The sequence below is a fragment of the Capricornis sumatraensis genome, chromosome 14, assembly GCF_032405125.1.
Source record: "Capricornis sumatraensis isolate serow.1 chromosome 14, serow.2, whole genome shotgun sequence".
Classification (NCBI taxonomy): domain Eukaryota; kingdom Metazoa; phylum Chordata; class Mammalia; order Artiodactyla; family Bovidae; genus Capricornis; species Capricornis sumatraensis.
In genome coordinates this window covers 87,304,068-87,317,866 of record NC_091082.1, presented here as the reverse complement: position 1 = coordinate 87,317,866, position 13,799 = coordinate 87,304,068, and the positions used below count along the sequence as shown (strand labels likewise).

The following is a 13,799-nucleotide window of genomic DNA, read 5'->3' as shown; positions in this document are numbered from 1 at the left end:
CCCTTAACTGCTTATTGTGGATATAGTTGATTTTACTAGTCTTTTAACCTGTCTACAGGGATCAAACCCAGGTCTCCCAGAGTGTGGTGGATTCTTACCATCTGAGCTGCGGGGAAGCCCGCGAGCTTTGTACTTGGTTGCTAGATGGAGGCGAGCTTTGTACTTGGTTGCTTGATGGAGGCGAGCTTTGTACTTGGTTGCTTGATTGATTGAGGCGAGCTTTGTACTTGGTTGATTGATGGAAATGCGAGCTTTGTACTTGGTTGCTTGATTGATTGAGGCGAGCTTTGTACTTGGTTGCTTGATTGAGGCGAGCTTTGTACTTGGTTGCTTGATTGAGGCGAGCTTTGTACTTGGTTGCTTGATGGATGCAAGCTTTGTACTTGGTTGCTTGATTGAGGCGAGCTTTGTACTTGGTTGCTTGATTGAGGCAAGCTTTGTACTTGGTTGCTTGATGGATGTGAGCTTTGTACTTGGTTGATTGATTGCTTGATGGATGTGAGCTTTGTACTTGGTTGGTTGATTGAGGTGAGCTTTGTACTTGGTTGCTTGATGGATGCAAGCTTTGTACTTGGTTGCTTGATGGATGCAAGCTTTGTACTTGGTTGCTTGATTGAGGCGAGCTTTGTACTTGGTTGCTTGATGGATTGATGCTTCCTTTCCTGTGTGTTCGCCTTTGCCAGCGAGATTTTCCCTTTTGTAATTTCCATGCTTCTAGTTGCGACCTTTTCCCTTTCTTTTGCTTAGAGAAATCCCTTTAACATTTCTTGTAAAGCTGGTTTTGTGGTGCTGAACTCTCTTAGCTTTTGCTTGTGTATAAAACTTTTGCTTTCTTCATCCACTCCAGATGAGAGCCTCGCTGAGGAGGGTATTCTTGATTGTAGGCCTTTCCTTTTCAGCGCTGTGAATGTATCATGCCCCTTCTGTCTTGCAGAGTTTTTGCTGAAAAGTCAGCTGATAACTGTATGGGAGTTCCCTTGTTTACAGCTTGTTGCTTCTCCGTTGGTGCTTTTAATATCCATCCTCTCTTCGTCTCTAAATTTTGCCGATTTGATCCCGAGGTGCCTTGGTGTAGTCCTCTTTGGGTTATTCTCAGTGGGGACCCAGTGTTTCCTGGACCTGGGTGTCTGTTTCGCTTCCCGGGTCAGGGAGCTTCCAGCTGTCGTGTCTGCAAGCGTGCTCAGTGGCCCCGTGACCCCTTCTCCTCTGGGGCTCCTGTAACCTGAGCGTCGGTGCGCTTGCTGTCGTCTTGAGGCCTCCTGCACCTGTGCATTTACGCGCACGCTCTCCTTGTCCTGTTCAGAGCCGTGACACCCCCCACTCTCCCCTCGGTCGCTGGCCCGTTCTCCGTAGTGCTCAGTCACCCCTTGATCCCTTCTAGCGCGTTCCCGCTCTGACCGCAGCTCTGGTCTCTGGCCGCTCTCTGCGCTTCCTGCCTGCCCGCTCTCCCTCCGGTTCTCCGGGCTCCCTCGTCGGCGTCGCGGGACCTTCTCGGGAGGCCGCCTGTTCCTGCTTCTCTGACCGCGGCTCTCGTCTCTGGCCGCTCTCTGCGCTTCCTGCCTGCCCGCTCTCCCTCCGGTTCTCCGGGCTCCCTCGCCGGCGTCGCGGGACCTTCTCGGGAGGCCGCCTGTTCCTGCTTCTCTGACCGCGGCTCTTGTCTCTGGCGCGGCTCTGGTCTCTGGCCGCTCTCTGCGCTTCCTGCCTGCCCGCTCTCCCTCCGGTTCTCCGGGCTCCCTCGCCGGCGTCGCGGGACCTTCTCGGGAGGCCGCCTGTTCCTGCTTCTCCTGTAGCTGTTGCTGGAGCTTTTCTTGCTCCTTCGTTTAGAACGTGTTCTGCTGCCTGCCTGTGCCTGACTTGCTGGTTTTATTTCCGCGTGTCCAGCAGGTTGGTTCTGTTTTCCCGGTCTCGGAGAAGTGGCCTTCTGTAGGAAGTGTCCTGTGCATGCCAGCGGTGCACCTCCCTGTGGTCAGCAGCGCTCCGTGCTCTAGGGTGCCCCCGTGTGGGCTGTGGGGGACCCTGGGGCTGCTGCTGGTTCACTGGTGAGGGAGTCGGTGCAGGAAACCCCGGGGCTGGTGCCAGCCTCCAGGTGGTGGACCCGGTCAGCCCACGGCAGGCAGTGGCCTGCAGTTATCCTGGGGCTGATGCCCACCCACTGGTGTGTGAGGCTGGTCTCGAGGTCGACACAGGCTGCTCGTGGACAGGGCCGGGCCCCAGCCATGTCTGGGTCTGGAGTCTGCCCGCTGGTGGGTGGACCCGGGCTCCAGGGTCCGCGGGCGCGGGTCCCTGCGTCCCCATCCAGCGCCTGTGCTGCTGTGAGGGGCTGGCTGTCCAGGGCCGCTGTGGGCTCGAGGACTCATCAGACAGCCTGTCTGCTGGGGAGGGGGACGGGCACACGTCCCTGTCTGCTTGGTTGCTGGGCCTGAGGCCTCCCATGCTGTGTTGCTGGGGACCAGGTGCTGCAGGTACTGGGCTGGAGGGAGGGTCCCACCGTGGCGCTGGCCTGCAGCAGCGTCCTTGGGGCGGGGCCAGCTCCCAGTGTGGCCGCCGCCAGTGTCTTGTCCCCAGTGTCACAGCCTGCCTCTCGGGGAGACTCTGGTCAGCCAGTAGGTCCGATCTGGCTCTTTTGAAGTCCCTGCTTCCACCCTGGGTTGTGGGGTGTGTGAAGCTCTGTGTGCCTGCAGGAACGGAGTCTCTGCTCCCCACAGGCCTTGGCGACTCCCCGAGAAAGCCCTGCTGGCCTCGAAGCCCGGCATTCTGGGGGCTCGCCTTCCCCAGCACAGGACCCCCAGCTGGGGCGCCCCTCAGCCCCCTCTGTGGTTAGTCAGTCTGCCGTGAGTGGGCCGCCCCTCCTGCTGTCTTGCAGCGGCCCCTTCTCTCCGTAGCTGTGGCAGACCCTTCCTGGCCAACCGCGTCACAGTGGCCATTCTGATGAGCCCCGGAGGGCTGTGCTCCGGGTCTTCCTGCTCCGCCGTCCTGGCCATCCCCTCGCGGCCAGCTCTGTGTGTGTGCGTGGGTGCAGTCTGGGGTTTGGTGGCTGCCCTAGCCTGACTGACGTTTCGCCTTGTTGAGCCCGGCTCTTCCTGTGCGTCAGCTCCAGTTCTCCGGGGATAGCTGGAGCCCACGTGCTCTTTGAGGTCGGGAGGGCCCCGAGGAGCCGAGTGCACAGGTGTGGACGCGGCAGGGGGTGCTCGTGGAGCTCGAGCGGCGACGCTGGAGGGCTGCCCTTGCGGTGCACTGGGCCCCGGGCCCGGGCCTCTGCACACCCAGGCGCTTGTGTTCGGTGTATATTAGCTGCAGATGGCTTCACACCTGTTGGGAGCTGTTTGGAACCTGGTACCATTAGACCTTTGAGGAGCTTCCCTGCTCGTTCACGGGGAGACGTCCACGGTTAGGGTGCACCCTCTGACTGTCTGGTGTCTTCCCAGGGCGTCACCCTCACGGACCTTCAGGAAGCGGAGAGGACGTTCAGCCGGTCGAGGGTAGAGCGTCAGGCTCAGGAGCAGCCCAGCCTGAAGCCCGTGAGTCCCGGAGCACTTGAGGGCAGCCCCCGGAAGCACGAGCCCTTGGCGGCCCCTGCCCAGGAAGCCGGGGAGAGCCACCAGCCCTGGGGCCAGAGCCCGGAGGGAGAGGTGAGCGCCGGCATGGAGAGCAGGGTCTGGGGGGCGGCCAGGGGGCTCTTGCTCACGGGGAGTCGGTGCCCGCTGCTCTGCAGTGGACGCCTCCCAGGAAGCCTGTTTACGCCCGTCTGTGGTTGGTGGGCCTGTGTAACTGAGAGAATTCAGAGGACGGTGTCCTTCAGTGACTGTCGTCTCCGCTGGGAGTTAACCTGATGTGCTTTCGGCCGCAGCCTGCTGCGATGCCTGTGTGTCCTGTGACATGATCGCCACCACAAGCTTGGTGAGCGAATGTGAATGTCTTTCAGTTCTGAAGAGAAAGGTCTCGATATAATAAAATGAGGTAGAAATAGAAGCACTTATTATTGTTTATGCTCGGCACTGCTTTAGCTGTTTCACACGTGTGAGACTGTTCAGTCCTCAGCACAGCCCTGTGAGGTAAATGCCAGTCCTTCTTACACTGAGGCCGTGGGGTGTTTAGCACCTTGCTCGGCATCTCCGCGACTCAGGAGAGCCCAACGGGTTCCCTGGCAGCCCAGCAGGTAGGAGGCTGCGCTGCCCCTGTGGGGCCCAGCTTCAGCCCTGGCCGGGGGCTGCGATCCCACAACCGCACAGCGTGGCCAGACACCAGTGAGGGATTTGGAAGAAGAGGTGGCGGGGCCGCTGAGCCGAGGCCCGCCCCCTGCCCACACACTCCCGCGGCCTCTCCTCCTGCGCTGCGGGTGGACAGCCTGCCGTGCGCTTCACCCCTTTAGTGCAGGCACAGTCAGAGGTGTGGGGTCCTGGGTAGGTGCTCCTGGTTCACCGAAGACTCCCAGCGACGCCTTTTATCTCGGGGTGACTGTCAGCACCATCCCTTTTCACGCCCAGAAATGCCCCGGTCGCGATGACACATTTTACGGTGACCGTGGTTGCAGGAAAAGAAGTCTTCCTGCTCTTCCTGTAGGTGGCCAAGGTTCTCTTGTTTATTCCGTTTATCAGCCACTGTTTCTTGAATACTTACTACATACAAGGTTCAGTTCTAAGCACACAGCATGCGGTATCTCATCCAGTCCTCCCAGGCCTCTCTGAGGAAGAGCTTGTTTTCCGTTTTATGAAGGAGGAAGTGGAGACTCAGAACTCGAGTCACCTTCTTAGGCCACGCGGCTCATTTGTGCTGAAGCTAGAATTTGAGCCACATCCTCCCAGACTCCCAAGCTGCCTGTGACTCGCTGCTTCTGTCTCTATGACTTACAAACAAAGGGTCAGGCGATCTCCACACGTGGCGAGAGCTTATCTCTGCATCTTCAGCAAACCACGGCAGCAGATAAATGCTGAGGCTTACTGTCAAGCTCTGTCCTGACTCTCAAGGAAAAAAAGCTCAAAGCAGAAAAGGGGAATTATTTTTTTCCTTTTATTTTGGGGGTGAGGTGCACACGCAGGATCTTAGTCCAGCAGCCCGAGGTCATGCCCGCACGCCTGGCAGTGGGCTGCAGTCTTAACGCCGGCCTGCCAGGGAAGTCCCAGAGAGAGGGAGCTTTCAGTGTCAGTAGCCCAGTTACGTCAGGTTGGCAGAAGGCTCAGAAACTGGCAGAAGGTCCAGACTCGATCTGTTTCTAGATGCCTCTTACGTTGTTTTTTCCTATCCTGAGCTTATTTTCCCACGTGCACCCTGCCTTTCCGTGCCCCACATTGAAGGATGCCCCAGCATCCTTCCTGTCTGCTTTGTAGAATCACAGGAGTTGTTAGCGAGCTGGTGCTTCCTAGCGCCCACCCGTCCGTTTCGGGGGAACTTCTCTGGGCTGCTGTCACCCTGGCTGTGTCAGAGTTCAGACCTGTTTTCTTTCTGGCTGGTTAACTGCTTATAAGCCTCGTGATGTAGAAAAGCCCATTTTTAATAAACGTGCTGTCCCTACGCTTCCGTTGGACTTGACCACTGGCGCCCCATCCTGTGGGTCGTCCTAGCCTGTGTATCATCCCCTGCAGCGTCCAGGTCAGCCCGAGCAGCCCACGGCGCCAGCGTCCCCTTCCGCCCCGAGACCCTCGCTCTACACCAGCTCCTACCTGCTCCGGACGGGTGGGTCCTCTGCCCCCGCCTCGCAGAGCTCAGAGCCCCCCGCAGGCACTGCCGGGACGCGGGACATGGACAGAAACGGTACGTCGGGCTTCGGAAAGCACAGGCTTCCGGTGCGCACGCCCCGGCGCCTAATTCCGTGCCTCGTCTCCTCCGTGAACAGAGGGCGGAGAAGCAGAGCCGGGCGACCAGTCCTCCGGAAGGATGTCCGTCCGCGAGAGGAGGCGGCCCCGGGAGCGCCGGCGGGGCACGGGCATCAACTTCTGGACGAAGGACGTAAGTGGCCCGTTGGTGCCGGGCGTCCTGTGTGGGTGAAGAGAGCCCCGCCCGGCGCCACGAGCGCTGCCTGTCAGGACGCGTCGTGAGAAAGGCAGGCTGCAGGGCGCGGGCTCGTCTGGGGGGCTCTGGCTGGCACCCACGGCAGTGCCAAGCGCACGGGCAGGGGGCGAGCGCGCGGCGAGTGCAGACAGAGCGGGCGCGCAGGCCGTGCGGTCGGAGCCTCCCTCGGGGCTGCGAGGGCGCGCAGGGAGTCAGCAGCGCGGCGTCCCGTGCGCGCGGGGTTGGCCGAGGACCCAGGGCTCTCTGAGTTACCCTTCCGAAGGAGGAGGAGGAGCAGGTGACGCAGCACAGCTTGCCTTGGTCTCGGAGCGAGGACGGGGCTCCGTGCGTCCGCTCCCCGCTGGCCTCTGCCTGCTGGCTCAGCCCACCCCTGACGTCCACAGACCGAGCGGCCGGGGTCAGGTCCCCAGTGAGCGTGGCCCGTTGGGAATAGATGGCCGCTGCGATGAGGCGGGAAGAGAGGGAAGAGGCGGTGGTGGTCGCTGTTAGAAGCGGCGGGTGTGAGCGTCCGGACGGGTCCACCGGCGGCAGCGCCCGGGGAGTCCGGTTCTCGTTCCGCTCGGGCCGCAGGGGGCGCTCCGAGGCGCTGCTGAGGCCGCGCGCTGACGGGGCTGACTGGTGCCGCCGGCGCTGTCTGCGACCGCGGCCACTTGTTTTTCTTCCACCTGCCTTTCCAGGAAGATGAAACGGAAGTCCCGGAAGAGGTGAAGAAAGCGTGGGTAAGTGACCGGCGGTGAGGCTGCCCCGCGGGGCTGCGTGCAGGCTGGGGTCTGGGGGTCCGGGACGCTGCCCTGGCCGAGCTGCGTCCCGGGTTCCTGCGCGAGGTTTCCTGCGCCTCCGGCCAGGCTCTGACTCGATTTCCGGCTCTGTCTCCTCTCTCTTGTGCTGTTGGAGTGTGTAAAGTCCTTTGGAATCTTGGGAAGAAAAGTGCAGTGATGCTGTTTCTCACGGATCAGCATCCTCTCCACGCTGGCAGAGAGGAGCAGAGGGCGGGGTGGGGACGGTCGGAAGTCACTTACAATTGCCTCTGGAAGGAGGCCTCGCTCTGGCCTGGGCAGCTCACAGGCCTGCACGCCTGGCGCCCGCTCCTGCCTGAGGGCGGCTCTCCCAAAGCCCCGGGCTCGCGAGCGTCGGCTCCGTGCTCCTGGGCAGCACCATGCGTCTTTCCTTTCTCTTCCTTTGGGCTTTTTGTTTGTTTTCTTGGCCGTGCTGCGCAGCTCCCGGGTTGGGGTTGGGGGTCTTCGCTGCCTGACCAGGGCCGGAGCCCTGCCCACTGCGTGGCGCGCCGAGTCCTGACTGCTGCACCGCGGGGACGCCCTCCTGCTGTTTCTCCAGAAGGAAGGGGTTTGTCTGGCTTTGACCAGATGAATTGAGAGAATATGTGCATTTCTATTGGAAATTACGTAAATAGATGGTTTTTTCTCTACCCTGAGGTATGTGACAGTGTGTTATCAGAATATATAGAATAACGCATCCTGGAAGTCACTAGCCAGTTCATTTTTAGAGAGGAAGTAGGGATGCTCTGCTGTCCTTGACCTGCCAGGATTGGGGTCGAGACCCGGAACTATCAGGAGTGGCCTCCAGAGGCCGTGCGGTCCAGACCACTGAGGAGGGTGCAGCCCCCTTGTGGGGGCAGGGTTGCAGCTGGCTCACAGGGGAGGGCTGGGGGCACAGTGTGGGCACAGATGCCCGAGGAGGCCCCCAGGGCAAGGTGTGTGCGCGTGACCGCGACCTCGTTCCTGGGGGTTGGCAGGGCTTTGGGAGACAGTAAGCTGTGACTGACATACCTAAGGGGAGAGCCCGAGTGTGACCGCAGAGCTTGGACATGGCCACCGTGTATGGAGGGGCGTCAAGGTGGGCAGCTCCACAAAGGAGCCCAGCAGGGAGGCCTAGGCAGCATCCCTGCAGGGAGGCTGCGGTCTCTGCGTTTCTGAGCTCCTTGGTGCTGGGGCACCAGGCAGGGACATCGAGTGTGGGCTTAGGAGGGCAGGGTGTGTGGTGAGCCCATGCCCTGACGCCACCCTGGCCCTGGTGGGCTCCTCCCCGGCACCTGTGCAGCCTGGCAGGTGTGATGCCGGGGTCCGCACCGGCCCCCAGGGCAGCAGGCCCAGTCCCCATGGACCCTGGGAGTCCATCCCTGGTCAGGTGGGGGCTAGAATGATCCTGAATGTGTGTGGATGTCTCTCCTCCTCTCAGAGTCTAGAGCCTGGTTAGAAAACCTTTGTGGTCTAATCCCGATCTGTATTGATGTTGTGGGCATCTGTTTCCTGTCGTGTAGCTCAGCTGGAGAAGTGGCGCTGACTTGCATGTCCGGGTACGATTTGCGACTGGAGCAGCCCTGGGTGCTCTCTGTTCTGGGTGAGAGGAGAGGCCACGTGCGCTTCCTTGGTGGTGACACAGGAATGCTCCAGGCCTCACATGGTGCACCTGTTGAGGCAAACCCCGGCCCCCCTGGAAAAGCCACGAGGCGGTGAGACCGCAGGTGATGCAGGGCTCACGTCTCAGCAGCCCCTTGGCGCCGTGCTGGGAGCAGGTCTGCGCGGCTGTCCGCGGGAGGTGGGTACCCTCCCAGAAGTCCTCGCCTGTCTGCATCTTGCAAAGTGAGGCCGAACCGAGTCTGGGTTTGACGTGAGGGAGGCGGCTGCTCCCATCCAAAGTGCTGCCTGTCCCCTGGCCCCGGGGCGGGCTGTGTGCTCAGGGCCCTGCAGGCTCTGCGTCTTCTCTCGCCTGCGCCTTCATTCTGTTTGCGCTGTTTGGGTCTCCCAGTTCTTGTTTCCCGATCCCTAGGTCGGTTCCTACGTGTGGTTGAATTCATCACTAGAGGGCAGACGTGTCTTGGAGCCATGGTGAGCGAGAAGAGCCGTGCCTGAGGAGGCCGGGCGGGAGGCAGGTGACTCGGTGGGGAGTCCACATCCGTGCGGGGAAGCTGCCCGCCTTCCAGACGTGGGCACCTTGGAGCTGGGAGGGAGTTAGAGAAAGTCCGGGTGAGGGGCCTCGCCTCACAGGGGCAGCTCTGAGGCCCGGTCCAGCGGAACATCCAGGGGCGAGCGCTCTCCAGGTGGCCCCCGGCCCACTTCAGGGGCCTCTGTGACTGTGCTGGGGCTGACCTCACGTCCCCTGTGGTTCCCCGTCCCTATTTAGGGACACAGATGAAGCCCAATGAAGAGGCTCAGCAGTGGGATGTGGAGGGCTTCCAGGCTCAGAAGCTTTGCCGCGTGGAGGTGGGCCTACCATCGCCTGGCACGCGTCTCTCACACCAACCCAGAGGCTCTCCAGACCCCACAGTCTTCGGGTTTTTCTGGAGGCTTCCTCAAGTGTGTAATTCGCTGTTACCTCAGTCTCCTCCCCCTCTGCCTTCCTCCAGCAGGTGGGGGTGAGTCTGGACGTTCCCAGCTGGTTTTCTGGTTAAAGTGTGTTGATGTGCAGCACTGTGTGAGCTTCAGCTGTGCAGAGTCGTGGCTCGCAGTTTCGAAGGTTATGCCCCACGTATAGTTCTTGCAGAGCGTCGGCCGTACTCTGTGTGTCGTGCAGTCGCCCTTCCGGCTTCCTGCCCCGCAGGAGGTGTACCTCTCACTCCTCCGTCGTCGTCTGTTATTCCTACCGAGCAGGTTCCGTGTTTGAGTTGAGTTGCTGGTGGCGTTGCGCCTCCTCACATGAAGGGAGGTTCCCTTGAAGGGCGGCTCAGAGGCCGCGTGAGAGTCTGATCCGTGTCCAGGGGAGCACTCCCCTGCTGCCCCGACCTGGTGTGTGTCTGTCTGCAGGATGTGGCGTTCCCGTCCTCCACTTAGGAAGGTGCCCTTTTGCTTTCCAGCAAATCATATGCCATCATCTGAACAAATCATGACACTTGACCTTTGAAGTCGGCAGCGTAGCGTCCCGTCCAGAGTGGACCATTGGTCTGGTGATGCCTCCTCCTGGCGATGCCTGCCCAGCAGACGTGCTGAGGAAGTGCTGGTCAGAGGGTGCTGAGATCCCTGCTGCAGATGGCTGGTGAGCTCGTCCAGGGGCACGCTGGTCCAATGCTCCAGAAGGCGTAAGCGATTAGGTGTGAGACTTTCAAACTGAACCAGAGAGACCCAAACTGGGGTGTTTCCAGCAAAGCTTGGTTTTGAACTAAGCTGTAACAGGAAATGAAACTTGCTCTGGGAGCCACTTGGCCGCGGGAATGTCTCTTACACCTGAAGCCGCTGCACGCACCTCCCCTCCTGCCCCTCGTCTCCTGTAGCCCCTCCCCGACTCGTGGAGCAAGCCCTCCGAGGCGCCTGCTGTGGGCAGGCCGTGCTCAGGGCCAGCGTCACCCCGTCCCCGGTCCTCAGCTGGTGTGGGGGCATCCCCATGGGAAGGCCCTGCGGTTGTGGAGAGCTGGTTCCTGGGGCTCCCCTGACGGCTTCCGAGAAGGAGACCCAGCCTGTCTCTTTGACGGCTGGGAATGTCACAGACAAGGAAGCCTGGTGTGCCGCAGTCCCTGGGGTCACACAGAGTTGGACACGACTTAGTAACTGAACAAGTGTCACTCTAGCCATCCGAGGGCTAAATCAGAGCTTCATACAGAAGAGCTCCCAGAAATAAGTTTTCCAAAGAAAGGCCCTCCTTAAGGAAAACAGAGAACACTCAAAGATGTAGTGACCCTGAGCGAAATCGGGCCAGGCAGAGGGAACCAGAGCTGAGCCAGCTTCTGAGACCGCCTGCAGCCAGCCAGCTTCTCAGCAGAGTTCCTCTTTTCTCACTGAGTCTCACAGTTCTTAGGGAATGTTGGCCATACCCCGCGTGGTATACGGTGGTCCTTATGGGCCTGCGAGTTGGAGCCTTGGTCAGTCTAAAACGACAGTCATAGGCTTGGGATTTTAGAGACAAAGGAAGCTTTGAACTTCTTGTTTTCCTTATTCATGGCCACACCGCAGGGCCTGCAGGATCCTGGTGCCCAGGCCAGGGATTGGAGCGGGTCCCAGCGGTGAGCGCCCGAGCCTCTGGAGCTCCGGGGGTCCCTGAGCGCCTCCCTTTAGAGCTCACAGCGAGCCCCAGGGAAAGCGCCCACAGCTGTGTGTGGACTCTGCCCCTGAGTGTGCGCCCGTCGCGTGTTGTGACACACTGTCACGGCGGGAGGAGCGCAGGCCCAGCCCAGCTGCTCTGTAGGAGACGCTTGCGTTTCCTCGTCTGTAAAAGGGGTTGATGACAGTCGACCTCTTAGAGTCGTGAAATGAGAACCACCTAATACACTGAAACAGCTAGAGATGAGTCACGGCCATTCAGACTCGTTCCGAATCTTGGAATACTCTCACTGACCTGAGGATACTCTGACTTCGAGGCTGGCTGTTAAGCTGTCCGTAAAGGATGGATTTTTCGGGGTCAGAGAAGTAGCCCGGCTCCAGCACACGCCTGTGCTCTGACAGCGGGCCTGCTGGGTTTTGAGAAGTAAACGTTAGAGGGAGTGCCGAGGCGCGGGGGAGCCAGGCGGGCCGGGAGGAGGGCGAGCTCCGGCGCCCTGTGCGTGCCCTGCGCTCAGCAGCCCCCAGGCTCTGCCGGCGCCCTGCCGCTCCTGCGCCCGCCCGCCTTCCGCTCGTCTGCACACGCGCACGCACTCAGGCCACCCCCGCTCACTTGGAGTTGGTGGTGGCCTCCCCTCCTGTTTGCTCCTGGCGCTCTGTGGGCGCTGTCCCCTCTGTCAGGCAGGACTCTGGCTTGTTACCCAGCCTCCTGAAGCCCCTTCGTCTGCTGGCAGGCGCCCAGCGGGTTCTGTCCGCGCCCGCCGCTGGGTAGTGTCTTTGCTGTTCTCCTTTTAGGTAAAAGCTGAGGCCTGTTTGGCTTTCCCTTCTCTCCGGGGCCCGATTGCCTAATAAGGTAAAGTATGTCCCAGACGAGCTGAGCTGTTGAGACAGAACAACCGTCTAAGTTTAGAGACCCGGTAGGTAAGCTCCGGACGGGACAGCTTATTTCTGTAGTCAAGCAGTATTTTTCACAGTCACTGGAAAACCACCATCATCTTTTTTTAAGCAAGCCGCTCTCCCTTTTAACTGAGTGAAAAGATAGTGAAATATAGATCTTCCTTCCTCAGCTTCTTTGTCTTTAGCTGGAAAAGAAGGGGAAGAAAGGGGAAAGGTAGTTAGCTTGTCCCCGGAGTGAGAGGGCTTGTGAAGCCTAAGAACCTGATAGGGTGCTCCCGGGACAGATGGGACGGGGAGGGCTGTGTGGACAGGGGTTGGCAGACTCTCACAGGGACCACGGGCAGGGCGCTGGGGGAGGCGGGCCAGTACGTCTGTCCAGGCTGCCCGCGGGGGCCTCTCCAGCCTCTTCCCTCGTGCACTTCTGCTCTGCACCCGTAGTTCTTAGGATCCCGCAGCTGCTGGGCTGTCTCTGTGTGTGTCTCTGTGTGGGTCACGTTTGTGCCTGGTTCCAGCCAAGCTGGAGAAGCCGGCCTGAGAGCAGTCTCTTTTGACGTCTTCCTTTCAAGGACTCCATCAGTTTTAGGTGACGCTGCTGCCAAGCAGAGCTCACGAAAGTGCACACATGTTCCTCTCAGACCCTGCAGTTTTGGGGCCCGCTTCCCCATCACATCAGTGAGTTCTGCCTCAGTCAGGAATCTGTCAGATGGAAAAATTGACCTTCAGGGTATCTGTGTGGCCTCCACTCAGAGGTCCAGAGATGCGGCGGGTTTATCAGCTGCTGAGGGGAGGACACTTAGCCTCTGAGCTTTGCACTTACTTCAGTCTCTTCCTTCCGCCTCTGGCTGCCTTCAAGGCCTCCGGTTTTGTCAGCGACCTCTGACCTTGTGTGGCATCGTCAGAGGCTTGAACCTCCGCTGTAGCTTGTTTCTGTGATTAGGCAGAAAGCACGTGACGCATGGAGACGTGCAGAGAGAGCTTCTAGAGGAGGCTGTCCTTGTAGGGTCGCCATGGGGGAGACGGACGCAGGCAGGGCCAGGGAAGCCAGGCCTCCCCCGTGCCCCTGAACACAACTGTCCTGCCGCTGGGCTTCTGCCTGCCGCCCTGGACAGTCAGGGGTGAAAGCCTCTCTGTCATCCGAGTTCAAAGCCAGACTTGACTATGTGTGTGAGCTCACTTTTTTCGGTCGAGGAGAAGCCGCTTGCACGTGGGTTGACCGCTTCCCCAACCGCGTCGCCTCTTGTGCAAGGACGTCGTCATTCAGCAGCCCCCGCCCCGCATACCCCCGTCACTGCTGCCGTCGGCCTTCAGGATGCTTCTCGGGGCCCACCTCTGGCTGCCTCCTGACGCCTTCTGGTGTTCCTGGCCCCCAGATTTGCACATTGAAACACATGCTTCATTTTCAGTGATTTCCCTTTGTCTCTTCTCCATGTTTTATTATTGATTTTTTGTGATTTTAGCTGAGTTTTACCTCTTAAGAATTTAACTTCAGAATAGTCATAGTTGGTGGGAGTAAAAAATGTTTGTTATAAGAAGCGATTCCTACTGCTGCAGAGAGTGAAAATAAAGTTTTCACTCAGATGATTGTTTAACATTCCGGTGAATTTCATGCCGATATTTTTCCTAAGAGTTTTATATCCTGAAACCAGCTAATGGCTTTCTTAAGAAGACGATCGTTTGCAGCTTGGGTATTCCGGGCCCCCATCATTACCGTGATGACAGCTTTGTGTGAGGCTGGCTTCCGGCTCTCTCGTGGGCGGAGTCAGGCCGCGCTGGCTTTGATCGTGGGGAGCCCGCAGGGGTAATTGTTCTCTGCGCAGTGCAGTCTGGGGGTTTCCTTAGTTACAGGACCCTTCATTTCTTCTGGAGACCTTTAACCATGGCTTAGGCCTAGCTAATGTCAGCCTTCTAGCC

The 13,799-nt window shown here is 59.5% G+C and overlaps 1 protein-coding gene across 2 annotated transcripts in view; it reads left to right on the top strand.

Moving 5' to 3' along the window:
* Window positions 1-13,799, top strand: part of PPP1R12B (protein phosphatase 1 regulatory subunit 12B) — a 169,545-nt gene that overhangs the window by 110,263 nt on the left and 45,483 nt on the right. For both annotated transcript variants that reach the window (XM_068985639.1, XM_068985638.1), the window contains exons 16-19: window positions 3,426-3,629; window positions 5,559-5,748; window positions 5,831-5,943; window positions 6,684-6,725. In XM_068985639.1, coding sequence (XP_068841740.1) covers window positions 3,426-3,629; window positions 5,559-5,748; window positions 5,831-5,943; window positions 6,684-6,725 — 549 coding nt within the window. The remainder of the gene's footprint in view (window positions 1-3,425; window positions 3,630-5,558; window positions 5,749-5,830; window positions 5,944-6,683; window positions 6,726-13,799) is intronic.